The 17,302-nt window shown below is 32.9% G+C and overlaps 1 protein-coding gene across 2 annotated transcripts in view; it reads right to left on the minus strand.

Annotated features, from left to right (window-relative positions):
- Positions 1 to 17,302, minus strand: part of LOC115877045 (nuclear transcription factor Y subunit beta-like) — a 38,018-nt gene that overhangs the window by 11,770 nt on the left and 8,946 nt on the right. Inside the window, exons 1-3 of one of the 2 annotated variants that reach the window (XM_030893115.1) lie at positions 7,158 to 7,351; positions 288 to 522; positions 22 to 234 (exon numbers count right to left, since the gene is read on the minus strand). In XM_030893115.1, the coding sequence (XP_030748975.1) occupies positions 22 to 234; positions 288 to 522; positions 7,158 to 7,163 (454 nt within the window). In that variant the 5' untranslated portion in view covers positions 7,164 to 7,351. Of the gene's footprint in view, positions 1 to 21; positions 235 to 287; positions 523 to 7,157; positions 7,352 to 17,302 lie in introns of those variants that run through there. The other variant, XM_030893122.1, reaches the window with a different exon arrangement.

Consider the following 17,302-nt stretch of genomic DNA (forward strand, 5'->3'; position numbering starts at 1 on the left):
AAATTACATTTTGTTGCTTACGTAAAATACTTGGTATTATTTTAGTTTCTTGCGGGAATTGTAGTAAATTCGGAGAAGCACTGGGTGCTTTAAATTGTACAGGATTTTTAAAGAACCCTTTACCAGGTGGTATCCTTTGCTGCTTGTTCTGTTGGAATTTTGGTACACCGAAATTATTATGTTGGAGATGCTGTGCTGGACCAACATTATGATTATTCATTGGTGGTTTATAACCTTAAAAATATCTTGATTATTTTAATTCTTCCCCGATTGGTTATTGTTATTACCATTATTAAAGTTTCCTGGTGGTATTTTTGGTCTATTTTGTCTTACTGGTGGGTACCTGTTGTGTTGGTTAAATTGGGGTGGCATTTTCGGTGGAGGTTTATTTCTCTTTATAAATTGAGGAGGAGGTGGTCTTGGAGGGCCCATTTGCTGCGGTCCTGGACCTCTTCGTTTAATTTGAGGGTATTTGGAGTTGGCTATACTCAAACACGTGCTCAGAAGTATAAGAAGAATTATCTGAAAGAGAAAAAAATTACATGTCTCAATAATGAAATTTAGTTCTTTTCTGGTAAATCACACTAAATTTATCTAGTATAAAACTAATAAAAATATTGATGAATATTTAAACAGGTGCTTAGGCAACGTAATGAACCAATCTATAAAACCAATTTTAACTTATAGAATACAGTCTATAATTACTGTTACTGCCTAGTGATATTCTAACTCAATGTTTGTATTTTGCTATTTTTTAAAGAGCATTTTTAATGCTCAAGTTATGTATGTAGGTATGTACGCTGATCGATACGAAAAATTAAGATCTTATCTATCATTTTCAAGTACTTAAATTTTAATATATTTTGTTTTAGTGGCCCGATTTTGGTAAATCTTAAGCAAAATACCGGGTGGCGTCTCAAAAGTGGCTTACCCCCTATAACTTTTTTATTTTTTCAGATAAAAAAACGACATTTGGTATATTGTAACTAATTTTATACATAAATTAGGATTGATTATTCAATTGATTTTGGTCACTTCTCAAATTCCTGCTTCACCGGAAATGACTACAACTTTTGATTTTTACATGGTACCCTTATTATATTTTTACTTTATTCGATAGAAAATGACACTTTGAGTAGAATGAACTTTAATAATAGAAACTTTTGACATTTTCTTTTAAAAAATAGTATTTAAAAAAAAATAATTTTTAATGAAGGAGCCTTGGAAAAATAGATTTGATCGTCTAATGTTTTTAGTGTCTTATCCTGGCAGGTTAAATGATGCCCATATTGTATTTTTTATCATAACTTAATTTTTTCAAACGGAACGAGGGTGGCTCATTAGCATATTTGAGAAAAATGCATCGTTTTACGAATAATTTGGAACCACACACTTGGTATTTCGAGTCAAATTGTTGTTATGAACCGCAGTTACAATTTCAAATAAACAATAGATATGCGAAAATGTCAAACGTTGACATATGATTTGTCATTCTATTCAGAGTGTCATTTTCTATTGGACAAAGTAGAAATATACCGAGGGTGCCATTTAAAAATTAAAAGTTGTATTCATTTCCGGTGAAACAGGAAGTGACAAAAAATTATCATAAATTTTGTATAGTATATTAATTAGCTGGTCATTATTTCTGTTAGTAACAGTATTTAAGCAAAGGTACCAGTGAAAAATGTCATAATAATCATTGAACATACATAATAATATGTTTAAATATACGTACTGAGTATAATAATTATATTATTAGTATGTAAATTATCTTGTAATCTTAATCTAATTTTAATAAATTTTTAATTTTGCGTACATTATTAATAAAGCCTTTAAAAAGAATATTCTCGTATTGTGAACTAATTTTGAATAAGTGAGAGTTACAAATGTTTACCGTAACTGTAAAAACTATTTTAAACAATGCTAATTTAAGTATTTTGAATAGTGAATCTACATAGTTTAGATTTCTCGTGCGGCCACTAATTTTTCAAACAAAAAATTTCTCTTCAATCAGAATATAATAGTCACTTAAAAGAATCATATAGAACAAAAATATATTCTATATTTACTTTTTAGGGATATAATATTAAAAAAAAATAATTGTACTGTCAAAAATACAAAGATTCGTATTTCCTAAAAAATCAAATGTATCTAAATATATATGAAGTATACCGGGTGCGTCTCACAAATTTTTTGAGACGAATTTTGCTCGAAAAATCACTGCTGTTAAAAACCCATATAAAATATTTTTCTCTTCAGTCTGTACCTGTACTAATCTGTACACAAACCCTTGATTGTACCATTAATTATGCATATTTGGTAACCTGAATATTTATATCATCCTATAATGTCTATATACCGGATGTGTCGCATTAATGGTCCCAACGAACTCAAGAGTTTCTGTACAGACTGCACAGCTACAGACTGAAGTGAAAAATATTTTTTTATGGGTTTTTAACAAAGAGGTTAATTAGACAAGGTGTAAATGAAAAATGCCAAGACATTCGGAAGGATTGTGCTTTTGAACAATTAAAGCATTTATTTATATAAAACTAGAGAGCAGAACTAGAGCAGAAAGTTGTGGTGGACTGATGAACTTGAAAAACTTGTAGAGGAAAAAAAGATACTGTATTTGAAATGGCTAAATTCGAAATCTGAACTAGACAAGCGCACTTATAATGACAAGAAAAATGAGGTGAGGAGAATGGTAAAAGAAGAAAAGAATAAAGTGTGGGAGAACAAAAGCAAAGAAATTAATACGTATATAGGCGGAAGAAGGAATACGGAAGTATGGAGATTTATAAAAACAACAACAACTGAAAAACAGGAGTCAGCCCCTATAGAAATAATAACCAACAAAGAATGGCTGAAATATTATTCCAAATTGTTGTCAGAGAACAGACCTGACTATCAAGAACCGCCACAGCCAGAAATAAACATTGAAGGAGAGGAAATCTACGTGGATACCAACAAAATAAAGACCGCTATAATGTCTTTAAAGAATGGAAGAGCATGTGGCCCAGAGGGAGTATATGCGGAACTCATAAAATCTGGAAGCAAAAAACTGTTTAGAATGTTAACAAACATAGTTAACCAGTGCTTAAATGGTCATCCAGTACCTGAACAGTGGAAAAAAGCATATATCTCCTCTATATATAAAAAGGGCCCAAGGAAGGATCTCAATAACTACAGGGGAATTTCGGTCACCAGCACTATGAGTCGCCTCTATGGAAGGATACTGAGGAACTTAATTGAAGAGGAATACTCCAGCTACGAAGAAGAAGAGCAGAATGGTTTCAGAAGCGGAAGATCATGTACAGATAATATCTTTGCATTGAAACAGATCATCGAGAAGAAATCTGCAATGAACCAGGAAGTTCATATAACATTCGATCTACAAAAAGCATATGATACAGTGCCAATAATAAAATTATGGGAAGTATTGCACGAATCAAGAATTAACGCAGCTCTGATAAAAGCTGTACAAAATCTTTACCATAGAGGAAAATCACAAATAAAAACGGTCAACGGTCTCTCAGAGGAAATTTCTATCACTAAAGGACTCCGACAGGGTTGCTGTATATCCCCAACACTATTTAAAATTTATATTTCCAAGGCCTTACATCTATGGAAAAGAAAATGTAACGGAATGGGTATAGAACTAAATGACATATATGCAATTATATACCTTGCAATTTGCAGACGACCAGGACATAATTGCAAACGACAAAGATGACATGGAATATATGGTGCGGAAAATAATTAATGAATATGCTAAATGGGGCCTCACAGTAAATACAGAAAAAACAAAATACCTTCCAATTGGAGCTAATACAGAAAATCTTATTTTAGACAATAATATGGAAATTAGGACATATGAAGATTACAGGTATCTGGGATCGATATTTACAGGAGATGGAACGGACGATAGAGAAATAAACAACAGAGTAATACAGGCACGAAGAGTTATCAGATGCATAAATGGCATTCTATGGAGCACTGAAATTGCAAAAAACAGGAAATATAATATATACGAGACACTAGTTAAAAGCATATTACTCTATGGATGTGAAACATAGCGACTCACTGAAAGGAATAAAAGGAAATTAGAGACAACAGAAATGGACGCGATTAGAAGAGCAATGAGAATTTCACGGAGGGATAAGATCAGAAATGAAGACATTAGACAACAGATGGGAATAGAGGAACCAATAGTAAATGATATAGAACAAAAACAATTAATATGGTACGGCCACGTTCAGAGAATGCACAATGAAAGAATTCCAAAACAAGTCATTCATTGGATACCACCTGGTAAACGAAAGAGAGGACGTCCCAAGAAAACATGGATGGAAGGAATAAGAAGGTCGATGAGCGAGAAAAATCTGACCGAAGATCAATGGGAAAATCGCACAGGGTGGAAGTTAGGCATCGGACAACGTCGTAGGACGTTCTGACCCGAATTTATTTATATTTACATAAAACTTTTCTATATAAAGTTATTTGCTTATGCAAAGTGAATTTTAAATAAGTGCAATTATTTAGAGCTGGTAGAACCTTTTCCCGTATTTCAAATAAGTCCAAAATATCCGAGTTATTTGACTAAGAATTTGCACAAAAGTTATGTAAACATTATGAGGATGATGGTCTGGTTAGGTGAATTGTAACCGAAAATATTAGACAGACTACAAATGCAGGTTTTAAAACTTTTTGTTGGCAGTTCCAATGTAACTATCTACTACTAATAGTACTAACTAAACACCATTATTTTATTCATGTTAACTTTCCTTTACCGGGTGTTTCTTAAAAGGAGCTCACCTCTAACATTTTTATTTTTTTCAGGTAGAAAAACGAGATTTGGTACTTTAGTAATCTGACATAAATCAGGAGTGATTGACGTATTCAATTGTTTTCGGTCATTTCCGGTTTCACCGGAAATATTTAGAACTTTTGATCTTTAAATGACACACTCTATATTTTTTAACTTTATTCGATAGAAAACGACACTCAATAGAATGACATATTATATGTCAACTTTTGACATTTTCGCATATGGTTTATTTGAAATTGTAACATGCGGTTCATAACGATAATTTGACACAAAATACCAAATATGTGGAAATAAATTATTCGTAAAAAAATGCTTTTTCCAAAAATATGCCAGTGAGCCACCCTCGTTCTATTTGAAGAAATTGAGATATGATTAAAAATACGATTTGGGTACCTTTTAACCGGCCAGGACGACACGAAAACCAATATTAGATGATCAAATCTATTTTCCATTTAGATGATCAAATTAATGTTTGTAACACAACCACACTATAACACACTATAGATCGAAATTTAAAATAATGTTTTTTAAGGGAAAATGTCAAAAGTTGATATGATATGTCATTCTATTTCATTGGAATCACAAACAGTTCTTGGAAAAAAATTATAATAAATTGAAAAAATGAAGATTTTAACATCTGGTAGCTACGAAACAAAGCAGAATCGGACCTATGTTGACAAATAAATCTGTTTTTTTTACGTGAGGAATCCCCCCACGAGATATGGCACATGTTTTTTAAAACACCCTGTATATTACCCTGTATATTATATTTAAGTAAAATGCGTCTTGATTTCTGATATAAAATATAGGTAGTGTGTTCATTTGGGCATATTGGGATTTTATAATTTTTATAGCTTTTTTGTAGTAGATTTTTTTTATTTAGAAATGGTGATAATTCAAATACAATATCACCACTACACAGGGTGTTTCAAAAAACATGTGCCATCTCGCATAGGGAGATTTCTCACGTAAAAATAAGATCTATTTTTTATAACAACATAGGTCCGAATCTGCTTTGTTTCGTAGCTACGGAGGCTTAAAATCTTATTTTTTTTCGATTTATTATAATTTTCTTTCAAGAACTGTTTGTGATTTGAATGAAATTTTGAGGATAGAAGTCAGTATAAGTGTTACATATTTTAATGCTAAAATAGTGTCAACAGATTCACGTGCAAATGGGTTATTACTGGAAAAATTTTCAATCGAATAAAATCTAAGTAAAAAAATTCCTGGGGTGCCATTTAAAAATAAAAAGTTGTAGTCATTTCCGGTAAAATAGGAAGTGAACGAAAACGATTGAATACATCAATCAGTTCTAGTTATTTAAGTTGAACGAATTTATATGTCATATACTAACATAACAAATCTCGTTTTTTATTTGAAAAAATAAAAAAGTTATAAGTGTGAGCCCCTTTTGAGAAATACTTTGACTTTGGGAATATAAATAAAAATAGTATGTTGGTTTATTAGGAGTAAAAATCATATTTTTCGTTTCGAGGCTGTACTTTCGACGCCGAATAGAACATGCTATTTTTTTTCAAACGTCACAAATTTAAAAAAAAAATCAAACGTCGGCGCAAATAATATAAAAAGTAATACCTTGTAAGTAATTATAAATCAAGCAACAATGGGCACACTCGTTGAATTTGACACTTAATGTTACTTAAATAAGATAGAGAGATACATTAAGTCAGTTGATCGGGTTTGTTAATTGACTAATAAGTAACTTTTGATAACAACCCAGTGGAGCAAAGTTTTGTCACATTTAGGGAACATTCGGGAACAGTTAAGATTCTGCGTTTTATTGCTTCATATTAGGAAAAAGATAGGCCTGGTAACGTAACAACGACGTCCCCTAGAACACATTTCCTTTAAAGGAATAAAACCTCACTGGGAATATCTAATATATAAAATTCTCGTGTCACAGTTTTAGTTACCATACTTTATACTTCTCCCAAATGGCTTGACCGATTTTGATAAAATTTTCTATGTATATTTAGTAAATGAGAGCATGGGTTGTTATCTATTTTTTATACCCCTGTATGTATATGTGTCACCTCTAACTAAGTGATAAGGGTGGTCCACCCTAATTTTTTTTTATTTTTTGGACAACATTTTTTATTTTTATTTTTTTATGATGTGGCATTAAAACATACATACAACCCTAAATTTTCACCCTTCCACCACCAACTTCTATTTCTTAATAGCGATGGCAAAACAACATTTGCCGGGTGAGCTAGTTTTTATATAAAATACTAGGTAATAAATAAATACTACGACTGTTATAACTCAATCAATTAAATATTTTTCTTGTACAGAGACCTACCTTCATGTTGACTATAATTTCAAAAAATTATCCGGGAAAAGCGGAAATATATTTTCTTTCACTCACTCTCCATTCATGCACTCAGAAAACGTCGCGCCCCACACTCACAAACACGGAGAAAAGTTTAGCCAATTTCCCAAGTTCTTCATGTATCAAGCGCAACGTGTGTTCATAGCAAAACTAAGCAAAAATAGGTCACTGTCGCGGCATTTATACGCACAGACGGAAGAAATGAAGATATTGAAGTTGGCATCCGCACACATACGCTCTTCTTTTACCGTCTCTACATTCTCGATGGTCAGGTGAAGATACCTACACCGGCCGATCAACCTAAAGATAATACCGGTATCAAATAAGCAGTTAGAAATTGCTTTATATATAAAATAGTTTTTCTACCAGTTCTTTTAATTTTCTTTTTTAACGATTTGCTATTAATAACTGTATTTGTAAGTATTTGATATAAATATTTGTTTCACCGGAAATGACTACAACTTTTGATTTTTAAAGGCACCCTCGATATTTTTTTACTTTATTCGATAGAAAATGACACTTTGAATAGAATGACATATCATATGTCAACTTTTGACATTTTTGCTTAAAACAAAATTGAATTTTAAATTTCAATCTAGAGTGCCATGGCTGTGTTAAAAGTGAGCCTTGGAAACATAGATTTGATCGTCTATTCTATTCAAGACACTAAAAACATTCATTTTTTAGTGTCTTGAATGGCTAAAAGATGCCTAAAATGTATTTTTAATCATATCTCAATTTTTAGCCGACCATACCAATAGGTATGGTAGGCTATTAGGATCGGCAAAAAAAAGATTTTTTTAATTTCACTCAAAATGCGTTACTTGGGTCATAAATGACCTAAATACAAAATATTTGTGTCTGTCTGTCCGTCCGTCTGTCCGTCTGTAACACGATAACTCAAAAACCGCTGAACCTATTTTAACCAAATTTGGCACAAAAATACTGTGGCACCCGAGAATCTGGCTATTAGTTTTTGGTGGGGGTGGTGGGTTTGAAAGGGGGTATGGAAGGGGGTTAAAAATTTTAAAAAATCGTAACTCCAAAATTACAGTAGCTAGCGAAACGCGGTTTTCAAATTAAGATTAGGAATAATATTTGCAACAAAATTTGTAATAACATCAAAATCAGTCAAAGTCGCAGTTTTCGAGATATTAACATATTTTAGTATGGGCGGCTATACGTGCCTCCCGGCGCCATTTTTTTTTCAAATGGGACGAGGGTGGCTCATTAGATTTGGAAAAAGCATTTTTTACGAATAATTTGGTACCATACACTTGGTATTTCGAGTCAAATTGTCGTTATGAATCGCATGTTGCAATTTTAAATAAACCATATTCGAAAATGTCAAAAGTTGACATATGATATGTCATTCTATTCAGAGTGTTTTCTCTTTTGAGACGCTCCCGGTATATGGATTTTTTCGCGAAAAAAATTGAACATTTTGTATTTTTCTAAACTTTTTGGAACATTCTAATATGTATGTGAATATTATACAGGGTGTTTCATAAAACATGTGCCATCTCTCATGGGGAGATTCCTCACGTAAAAGTAAACTTTATTTTTCATATCAACATAGATCCGATTCTGATTTGTTTCGTAGCCACAGGAGGTTAAAATCTTAATTTTTTATCAATTTATTATAATTTTCTTCCAAGTGTTTTTAGCAATTCGAATGAAATTTCGAGGGTAAAAGTTAATGGGGCTAAAAAAGTGTCGACAAATTTACCAGGGACGTGCATATGGGGTATTACTGGAATATATTTCTAAAAAAAAATGTGGCGCCAATTATTTTTTTTAATAGCAAAATTGTGTAGAGGTGTAAACCATTTAATGCTGATTAAAAGTTGTATCTTGGTATTTTGTCCATTTCTATCTCCTTGATGGGATAAACGCAATTTTATTAATCACAAATTATATAATTAAAATAAAACAATATACACTCCAATATATGTTCCATATAGGCAATACATCATCGTTTCTCAAATTTTTTTTAGTGTATTTCTGGTTCTGGGTATGCGACGCACACCTGGGTATGCAAACTCACTAAAATTTGTGAGTTAACTTAATCATTTGTAGTATTAAAGACAATTTTGAAATTTGCGATTTTTTCCCTTTTTTTTCAGTGCCTTCAAAATGTTTGTAACGGTTTTTTTCGTGTGTATGTATTTAAATTTGAAGTGAAGCAGATAACAAATAAATAATTTTAACTTAAATTGTTACAATTATTTTTTAATCTAAAGATTATATCAATTGATTTTCTCTTTAATTATGTTTTAATACACTAGGTTTAATTATCGCGTGCACCACGCCAGCACACTAGATTACTGGGTTGCTCGATTTTTAATTTTCAGATTATAGAACTATTATTGAAAAGAAAAACTATACAAATTGAGCTGGCAATTGCCTCGTAGCAGAGCCATCATAAAAGCAGAAGTATATTCACATGTTTGTGACGTTTGCATTGAGGGTTAACAGTAAACTTCTGGATATCTCCGCTGAAACTAGTTTAATATTTAGATCCAAATATATTTTCTAGTTTACAGCATAACAAGCAGGAATAAACTTCAATCAAAGCTGGTATGATGTAGAATGTAGAATGTTCAGGAGGGGAGTTAATCATCGCGAATCGCGACCTTACAGATCTATTGTCTGTTTCCCTTTCTTGAGTTATAACGAGTTATAACTCAACAATCTCAGGGCTATACCAAAAGCCAGTATCTGAGACGGCTCCACAGAGGCCAGCTCCCCATTCCCGACATCAGTCGTACTAAAGTTCATGGCACGAATGGTCGCCGTCTCGGCGCACTCAGTGATAAGGTGTTCTTGTGTTTCCCCATTTTCCTCATCTGCATTTCCCCATCTGCATTCGCCGTTGTTTCTCAGCTTCAGGTTACTGAGGTGTTCGTTGAGGAGACAATGTCCTGTGATAGAAACCCCGGCCCCGTAACAATCCGAAAATTGTTTTACTTAAATCAACGAAAATCTTTGTTTTTTCTCGGTCGTAAGTTTTGATGAACTTTTTCGAGTGTCTTAGACCGTTGGAGGACTCCCATTCCAGGTTACGGATGGACTCCTCCAGGTTCCTCAGTTCCGCCTTTAGTTCGTTTCTGCTCGGAAAATATGATGAATGAAAAATATGATATTCACTCGTAACTTATGTACAAAAATTGCCTCTGAAAGCTTTGAATATCAAATATTATATTTTATTAGAACTATACTGGTTTTAGAATCTACAGACACAAACTTCACAGTAGACAGTAGCTCGTAGAAAAAATATCCCTAATATCTCGACGATTTACCTTTCCTGTTTTTATCATAAGAAGTAAAAAATATAAGTATATCAACTATGTGGAATGTTATCAACAATTTTCAAAGTATAACATACATAATACCACCGAATAATTATAAACACTTAACAATCGAATTGTATCATACAATATGTACCATACATATTGTTCTTTGCTATGGTAATTTTATGTTTGATTAGTCTCTCTTTTTCAAGAGAATTGCCCGACGACTGGACACACTCCACTATTGTCACTCTCCACAAGAAAGGGAGCATACATAAGTGCAGCAACTATCGTACCAATTTCCCTCATCTCACATGCCAGTAAAGTAATGTTCCAAATTTTAAATGAACGACTGAAAGCTTTTCTAGAAAGAGAAATTCCAGCAGAACAAGCAGGTTTCACCAAGGGCAGAGGCACTCGGGAACATCTTCCGAATATGCGCCAAATCATAGAGAAAGTAAGGGAATTTAACATCCCTCTTTATATTTGCTTCGTAGACTATAAAAAAGCTTTCGATAAAGTCAGATGGCATCACGTGTGGAAAATCTTAAAGGAAGTGGGAGTACCGCAACACCTTATTTCACTTATCAGTTGTATCAGCACACTACAGGATCAGTTAGAATACTGGATTCAGCTTCAAAGGAATTTTCTCTTGAACAGGGGTGTATATTGTCTCCTCAACTAATTAACATACCTATACGGAGAATACATCATGTGAAGGTCGCTAGAAATTCAATAAATGGCCAAAAACTAAATAATCTACGCTTTGCAGATGATACAGCACTACTCGCTAGCAGTCAAGAAGAGTTAATCAATTTAGTAAATAGGGTAGAAAACGAAAGCGATCGACTCGGTCTGGAACTAAATACACAAAAAAAAACAAAATCATGATAGTTGATCGGCAACATAACAACCATCCAAATATAAGTCATATCGACCGCTTTGAAGTCGTTAAGTCATACGTATACCTGGGATCACTATTGACAAATACAGGCACATCGGAAGAAGAGGTGAAGTGTAGGTGCAACATGGCAACGGTAGCTGTTGGGGGCTGACCAAGATCTGGAGAGACCGCCAAATTTCAAGAGCCATCAAAAACCGGCTAGTCAATTGTTTGGTACTCGCAATATTGACGTATGGCTGCGAATCGTGGACTCTCAGGCAGGCGGAACGTGAGAAGATAGATGCTACCGAGATGTATTGTTATAGACGTATGCTCCGTATCCCATGGACTGAACGCCGTACAAACGTTTCCATTATAAATGAACTGGAAAATCCGACTATAAAACAATTAAAATATTTTGGACATATAATGAGGAAAAGTCTGGACAATATGGAAAGACTCATAATTCAAGGCAAGGTGGAGGGACGTAGACCACGTGGTCGCTCTCTGATTCGATGGATAGGCTAGATAACGACTAGCTGTAGGAAGCCAATGCACGATGTCATCGAGATGACAAAAGACAGAGGCGCATGGAGAAAAATCATCCATGATGTTACGCTGACCACTACACTCCCTAATGGGGGTCAGGACTGTAGAGAGAGATTTTCTCTTCTAGATGTATCAGGCGCCACTAAAATATGCATATTATGTATATCATTTAAATACGACAAATTATTCTTGGAAAATTAACGAAATAAAATTGGGTTATGCGCTGAAAAAAACAATACTGTAATTTATATTTTTAAAGAAATAATCTAAATTTAATATTGGAGAAACTTGGTTACGGAAAAAATCCAAATTCAGCTAATGGGAATAAAATGATAATATCTAGTTTCTAAAACTGAAGCGTGATTTAAAATAAATCAAATAGCACTAAAAACTAAGGCAAATCTAAACTTGGACGGTTCATTTTCGTGCAGCCGAAAGGAAAGTTACCCATATCTAAATTATTGAAATACTCCAAATTCATAAAAATATGCTGAAGAAAGTGAAAAGTGATTATTGCACGGATACGGCACAATTGTTAAGGTCAAGGTATATTTTCTTTTTGTTTTAAACGAACAAATACTTGTTAAGCTTTAAAGAAAGTATCCAATATAATATTTTATTACAGTTAGCTTATTGGTAATATATTTTCTCGTAATTTTGATATATTACAGTTTTTGGGAAAACGTCTAGCTACTGAAAGAGAAATCAAACACCTAAAAAGGTTTTTTTTTGTATGTTAGAATATAAATGGAAACCAGCTTGTCTGTTTATTGTAAGTTTATTGTAAGTGGTATTATTTCTAAAGAAATTTGCTACAAATTCGGGGTACGAGCATTGGAAACCGTAAGAGAGACGAACATCATTAAATTGGGACAAATTTGCGTCTTGAGATGTCAACAAAAAAGTTTCAAATATTTCAAGGATTGCTGAGTTTTTTAGAAAAAATGTTTTTTTTTTAATAAATTTTTTTTTCTGTCATTAGTCATTACTTTTTAGAAAATTCGAAAACTAATCCTACATTCTCATGTCCATTTTATCAAGGCTACCTGATTAATTTTTAATCTGTGCGACACATAGGCCAATTTAATTTTTTTAAATAAGGACCTCTATTTTTTATTACCTATTTTGAAAGAATTCGGTCTCATGAGTACAATGATATGCCACACTAAGTTTAAATCTGGTTCTGTTTTTTTTTAAAGATTTAATATGTACCTTCATCAGTCGTCATCGTAATTCATCGAACAATACTGATGAGCTTTAAAACTTAACAATGACGTGTGGTAAAACATTGAATAGAGAGAACCAAATACAGTAAAATAATAGAAACTAATATAAAATAGATAATAAAAAATAAATAATATAAACAATCAAATCATTTCCCCGGAAAATAGATTAGAAATGGTGGAGCAGTATAATGAACAGCGAGGTTGCTGGACCTATCGCCTGTCGTTAAGGGATATTTTCCTTTTGTGAACAGTACTTGACGTCATTTGTAAAACTGAAATCAATACACCTCAATATTTAGAGCAAAAAGTACAACATGCATTCGGTAAAAAGGCATAAGTATAAAATCTCTTGAAAGGGCTATAGATAAAATTGGACAAAAAGCGAATTTGTGCATTAGTGAGGGTGGTAATAATCCTTTAGAACATATAGAACATTAGAAACTGGTTTGTAGAAGTTGATTTATTTATATTACTTACGATTAATATTATGTATATTACTAGATCGCTATATGTATTCAGACTTGGAATAATACAAAAAGGTAAAAATAATATCTTTAAAATACTGATCTGGATATTACTTATTTGAATTTTTCATTTGGCTCGATTTTCCTTGTTCAATGTTAATTAGCGCTCATCAATATTGTTATGATTATTAAAATAAGGTTAAACAATAATTTATTAAATAATTAAAAAAAACCAGAGCCGGACTTAAATTTAGTTTAAATAGTGTTGTTATAAAGTGTCTAAAACAAAAGTAAATATTAAGTGTTGTATATCGTTGTACTCAAGAGACTGAATTCTTTCAAAATCTGAAATAAAAAACGCAGGTCCGTGTTAAAAAAAATAAGTTGGTTTATGTATCTCAGAACTGTTATCTAATTTGAGAATTTAAAAATACGATCAGATAGACCAGATAAAGTGGCCATGAGAATGGGCAATTAGTTTTTCGTTTTTTTTTCAAACGTGACGACAGGAAAAAATAAAATTGATTTTCCAAAAAATTAGTTTTATTTTCAAAATACTCAGCAATCCTTGAAAATTTTCACACTTTTTTGATAGTATGTTGGCGGACATCTCAAGACGAAACTTTGCCCCAATTTAAACATGTTCATATCTATTGCGGTTTCCGAGATACCAATGCAATGGTCGTTCCTCGAATTTGTAGCACCCTGTATCTTCCTATGTCATCAGGAAAAGAATATAGAATAAACTATTAAAAATGCACTTTGGCTATTTAGCATAGACACTTTTAATAAACAGATGATGTTCTGATCTACTGATATATGATTATGTCAGATGTCAGATCCGAAATTAACAATTACTACCTAGTGATACTTAACTAATTATACAAGACAAAGCCAATTTAGCATGTCTGCTGTATCATGTTTTTTGTTAAGAATACATTATTATTTACAAAATTTTATTTATTTTTATTTATTTAGCGTATGGCTTACATCACAGTATCTTAAGTTATAGGACATAGAATGGTATAAACAACAAAAAAAAAAATGTATATAAAAAAACTGCATCAACAACAAAAAAAATATGTAGATAAAAAAAACTGCATAAACAAAGAAAAAAAAACATCCACAACAAAAAAATAGGCTAATTCGTCTCATAAACAGATATCCAGTCGTTGTATACAAGGAGGCAATAGATTATATATAATCAATTGCCTCCTGAGTAGCCATAAGGAAATCTTCTGAGTTGCCCATATATGCTCTTATTGGGCAGTCTTGCACTATATGTTTGACAGTCTGCCTGTCAGCTCCACTGTCGCATGCGGCTGAAGGGACATTTCCCCACCTATTTAGAGAGTCGGCACATCTTCCGCAGTTAGTTCTGATTCGGTTAAGAGTTGTCCATGTTCGACGGGGAAGGTCGAATCCTGCAGGTTCATTAATAACTTACGGTAGACCATGGTACGTTGGAGCTGCCTCATTTTCCCATTTCTCTCTCCATCGCTCATTTATATTAAAATTATTTTGGTGCAGCTCATATGCAGTCTTCAATGGAGGGTGTCTTGATCGTAGTCGATTTCCCTGGATGTGTGGTACGTCATCATGAACCTGCAGCTGAGGGTTATTCATTATTTTCGTAAACTCTCTGACCAAGGCATGTTCTCGGCGCAAATTGGGAGTAGCTATGTTGCTAAGAGTGGGCAGCCATATTGTAGGTGTTGGTCGAATTGTCCCTGATATAGTGCGCATAGTATGGTTTACTTGAGTATCGACCATACGGGTGTGTTTGCTATTAAGCCACACTGGAGCACAGTATTCTGCTACAGGATACACCAAACCCAGCGCAGAGGATCTCAGGGTGGATGCTGATGAGCCTCAAGTTGTGCCACATAATTTTTGAAGTATGTTGTTACGTGTTCTCAACTTTGCTGCCATTTTTGTCAAGTGTTCTTTAAATGTAAGCGTCCTGTCCAGAGTAACTCCGAGATATTTTCGATGTTTATTGTGAGTGAGTAATTTGTTGTCCATGTACACTCGCAATTCTCTCTTTGCCATCTTATTATTAAGATGAAAGGCAGATACTTCAGTTTTTACGATACTTGGTTGGAGTCTCCATTTTTTAAAATACTCGCTAATAGTTGCTATGTCTCTGGTAAGTACAACTTCAGCATCCTCCACCCTCCTGTGCGCCGTTGCCAATGTCCAGTCGTCTGCATAACCAAATTTTCGTGATTCAGTTGCAGGCATGTCCGCGATGTATAGACTGAAGAGTATGGGGGCAAGAACCGACTCCTGAGGAAGACCGTCATTCAGTTTCATAGTTTTGCTCCTGTTATTCCCCATTATAACCTGGAATGTTCTATTTGACAGCATATTGTTAATGAGGTTGGATATTCTTACACAAGGAATGACGCGAGTCAGTTTATATATTAGGTCCTGTCTCCAGACGGTGTCATATGCTCCAGTGAGGTTTATAAATGCGGCAGCGACTACATGTTTCTTTTGAAATCCGGCTTCTATAAATGTTTGGTTTGGTTTGGTTTGGTTTGGCTTTTTAATTATTTACAAAAAATTTACAAAAAAGGATGATTATTTACAAAAAAAAATATTTTACAACCAACATCACCTAGTTCGTTCATTATCGATCGGTTCCTTCATTATGATTTTGGTATTGTTCTAAGTCTTCTTCATGGCCTCCTATGAATGTGGACAAATTTTAGATTTGTAAATTCTCCTTTTTATAAATAATCTTTGTTATTAATATGGACATTTAAAGAACTAAATATTTCACCAATTTAAAATATGTCACATTAGTATGGTATTTTGTATATCAAATACGAATCTAAGTGAATTTTGGGTTTAAAACTGTGTTTGTATGGCAAAATACCTTTTTTACAAAGGTCGGAAAGAAATATATTTGAATATGTACACCTAAAAGCCAGTAAACCCATCAAACTATGTTCAAATTGTTGGAGATAAATTTGAATAAGAGTTTAGTTCGTTTGAATCCGGAAATCCAAGACTAAAATTTGGAGACAGTGTTAATTAGGAAACCAAAGAAGATTTAGCCAGTGAGGCAAAATTATTATAAATAATTACGAAATACACATTACTGGTAAAAATACATATTAAAGAATCTCAATAACATTAGCTAAATAAAAAAATTGAGTTTGATTCGTTTAACATATAAAAATATTCCGTTATTAAATCTGTTATTAACAAAGAAGAAACTTTTTAATTATATGATATTTCCACCTTTATAAAAAACGAATTAATTATATGTGAGAGGAATGATGGCTAAATACAGCAATTTGAAAAATATCTTTATAATCTATTAGAAAACAGACTAAAAAATAACATGCTTGGCCAGCCCACCTATTAGAAAGACCGTCGTTAAGGAAGACTTTTATGTGTCTACGTGTGGTCGTAGTTATAGAAATCTAAAATAGTTTTGTGCCAATTATTAACAGTTGTTTTTTATTTTATTTTTATTCTTAAAATTTTACACAAACGTAACTTTAATGAAGGAATTATGTGTAACACAGATTGGTGATAAAGGAATAAGGAATATATAGGGTGGTCCGAACTGTATTCCGGAAGCTTCGGCAGGCATATTTTGCACATAAAAATAAGTAAAAACTTCGTCTAAACTTATGTCTTAAAATGCTTTGTTTCGGAGATACAGGCTGTAGAAGTTTCATTT

The sequence above is a fragment of the Sitophilus oryzae genome, unplaced genomic scaffold, assembly GCF_002938485.1.
Source record: "Sitophilus oryzae breed Bouriz unplaced genomic scaffold, Soryzae_2.0 scaffold_1059_pilon_pilon, whole genome shotgun sequence".
Classification (NCBI taxonomy): domain Eukaryota; kingdom Metazoa; phylum Arthropoda; class Insecta; order Coleoptera; family Curculionidae; genus Sitophilus; species Sitophilus oryzae.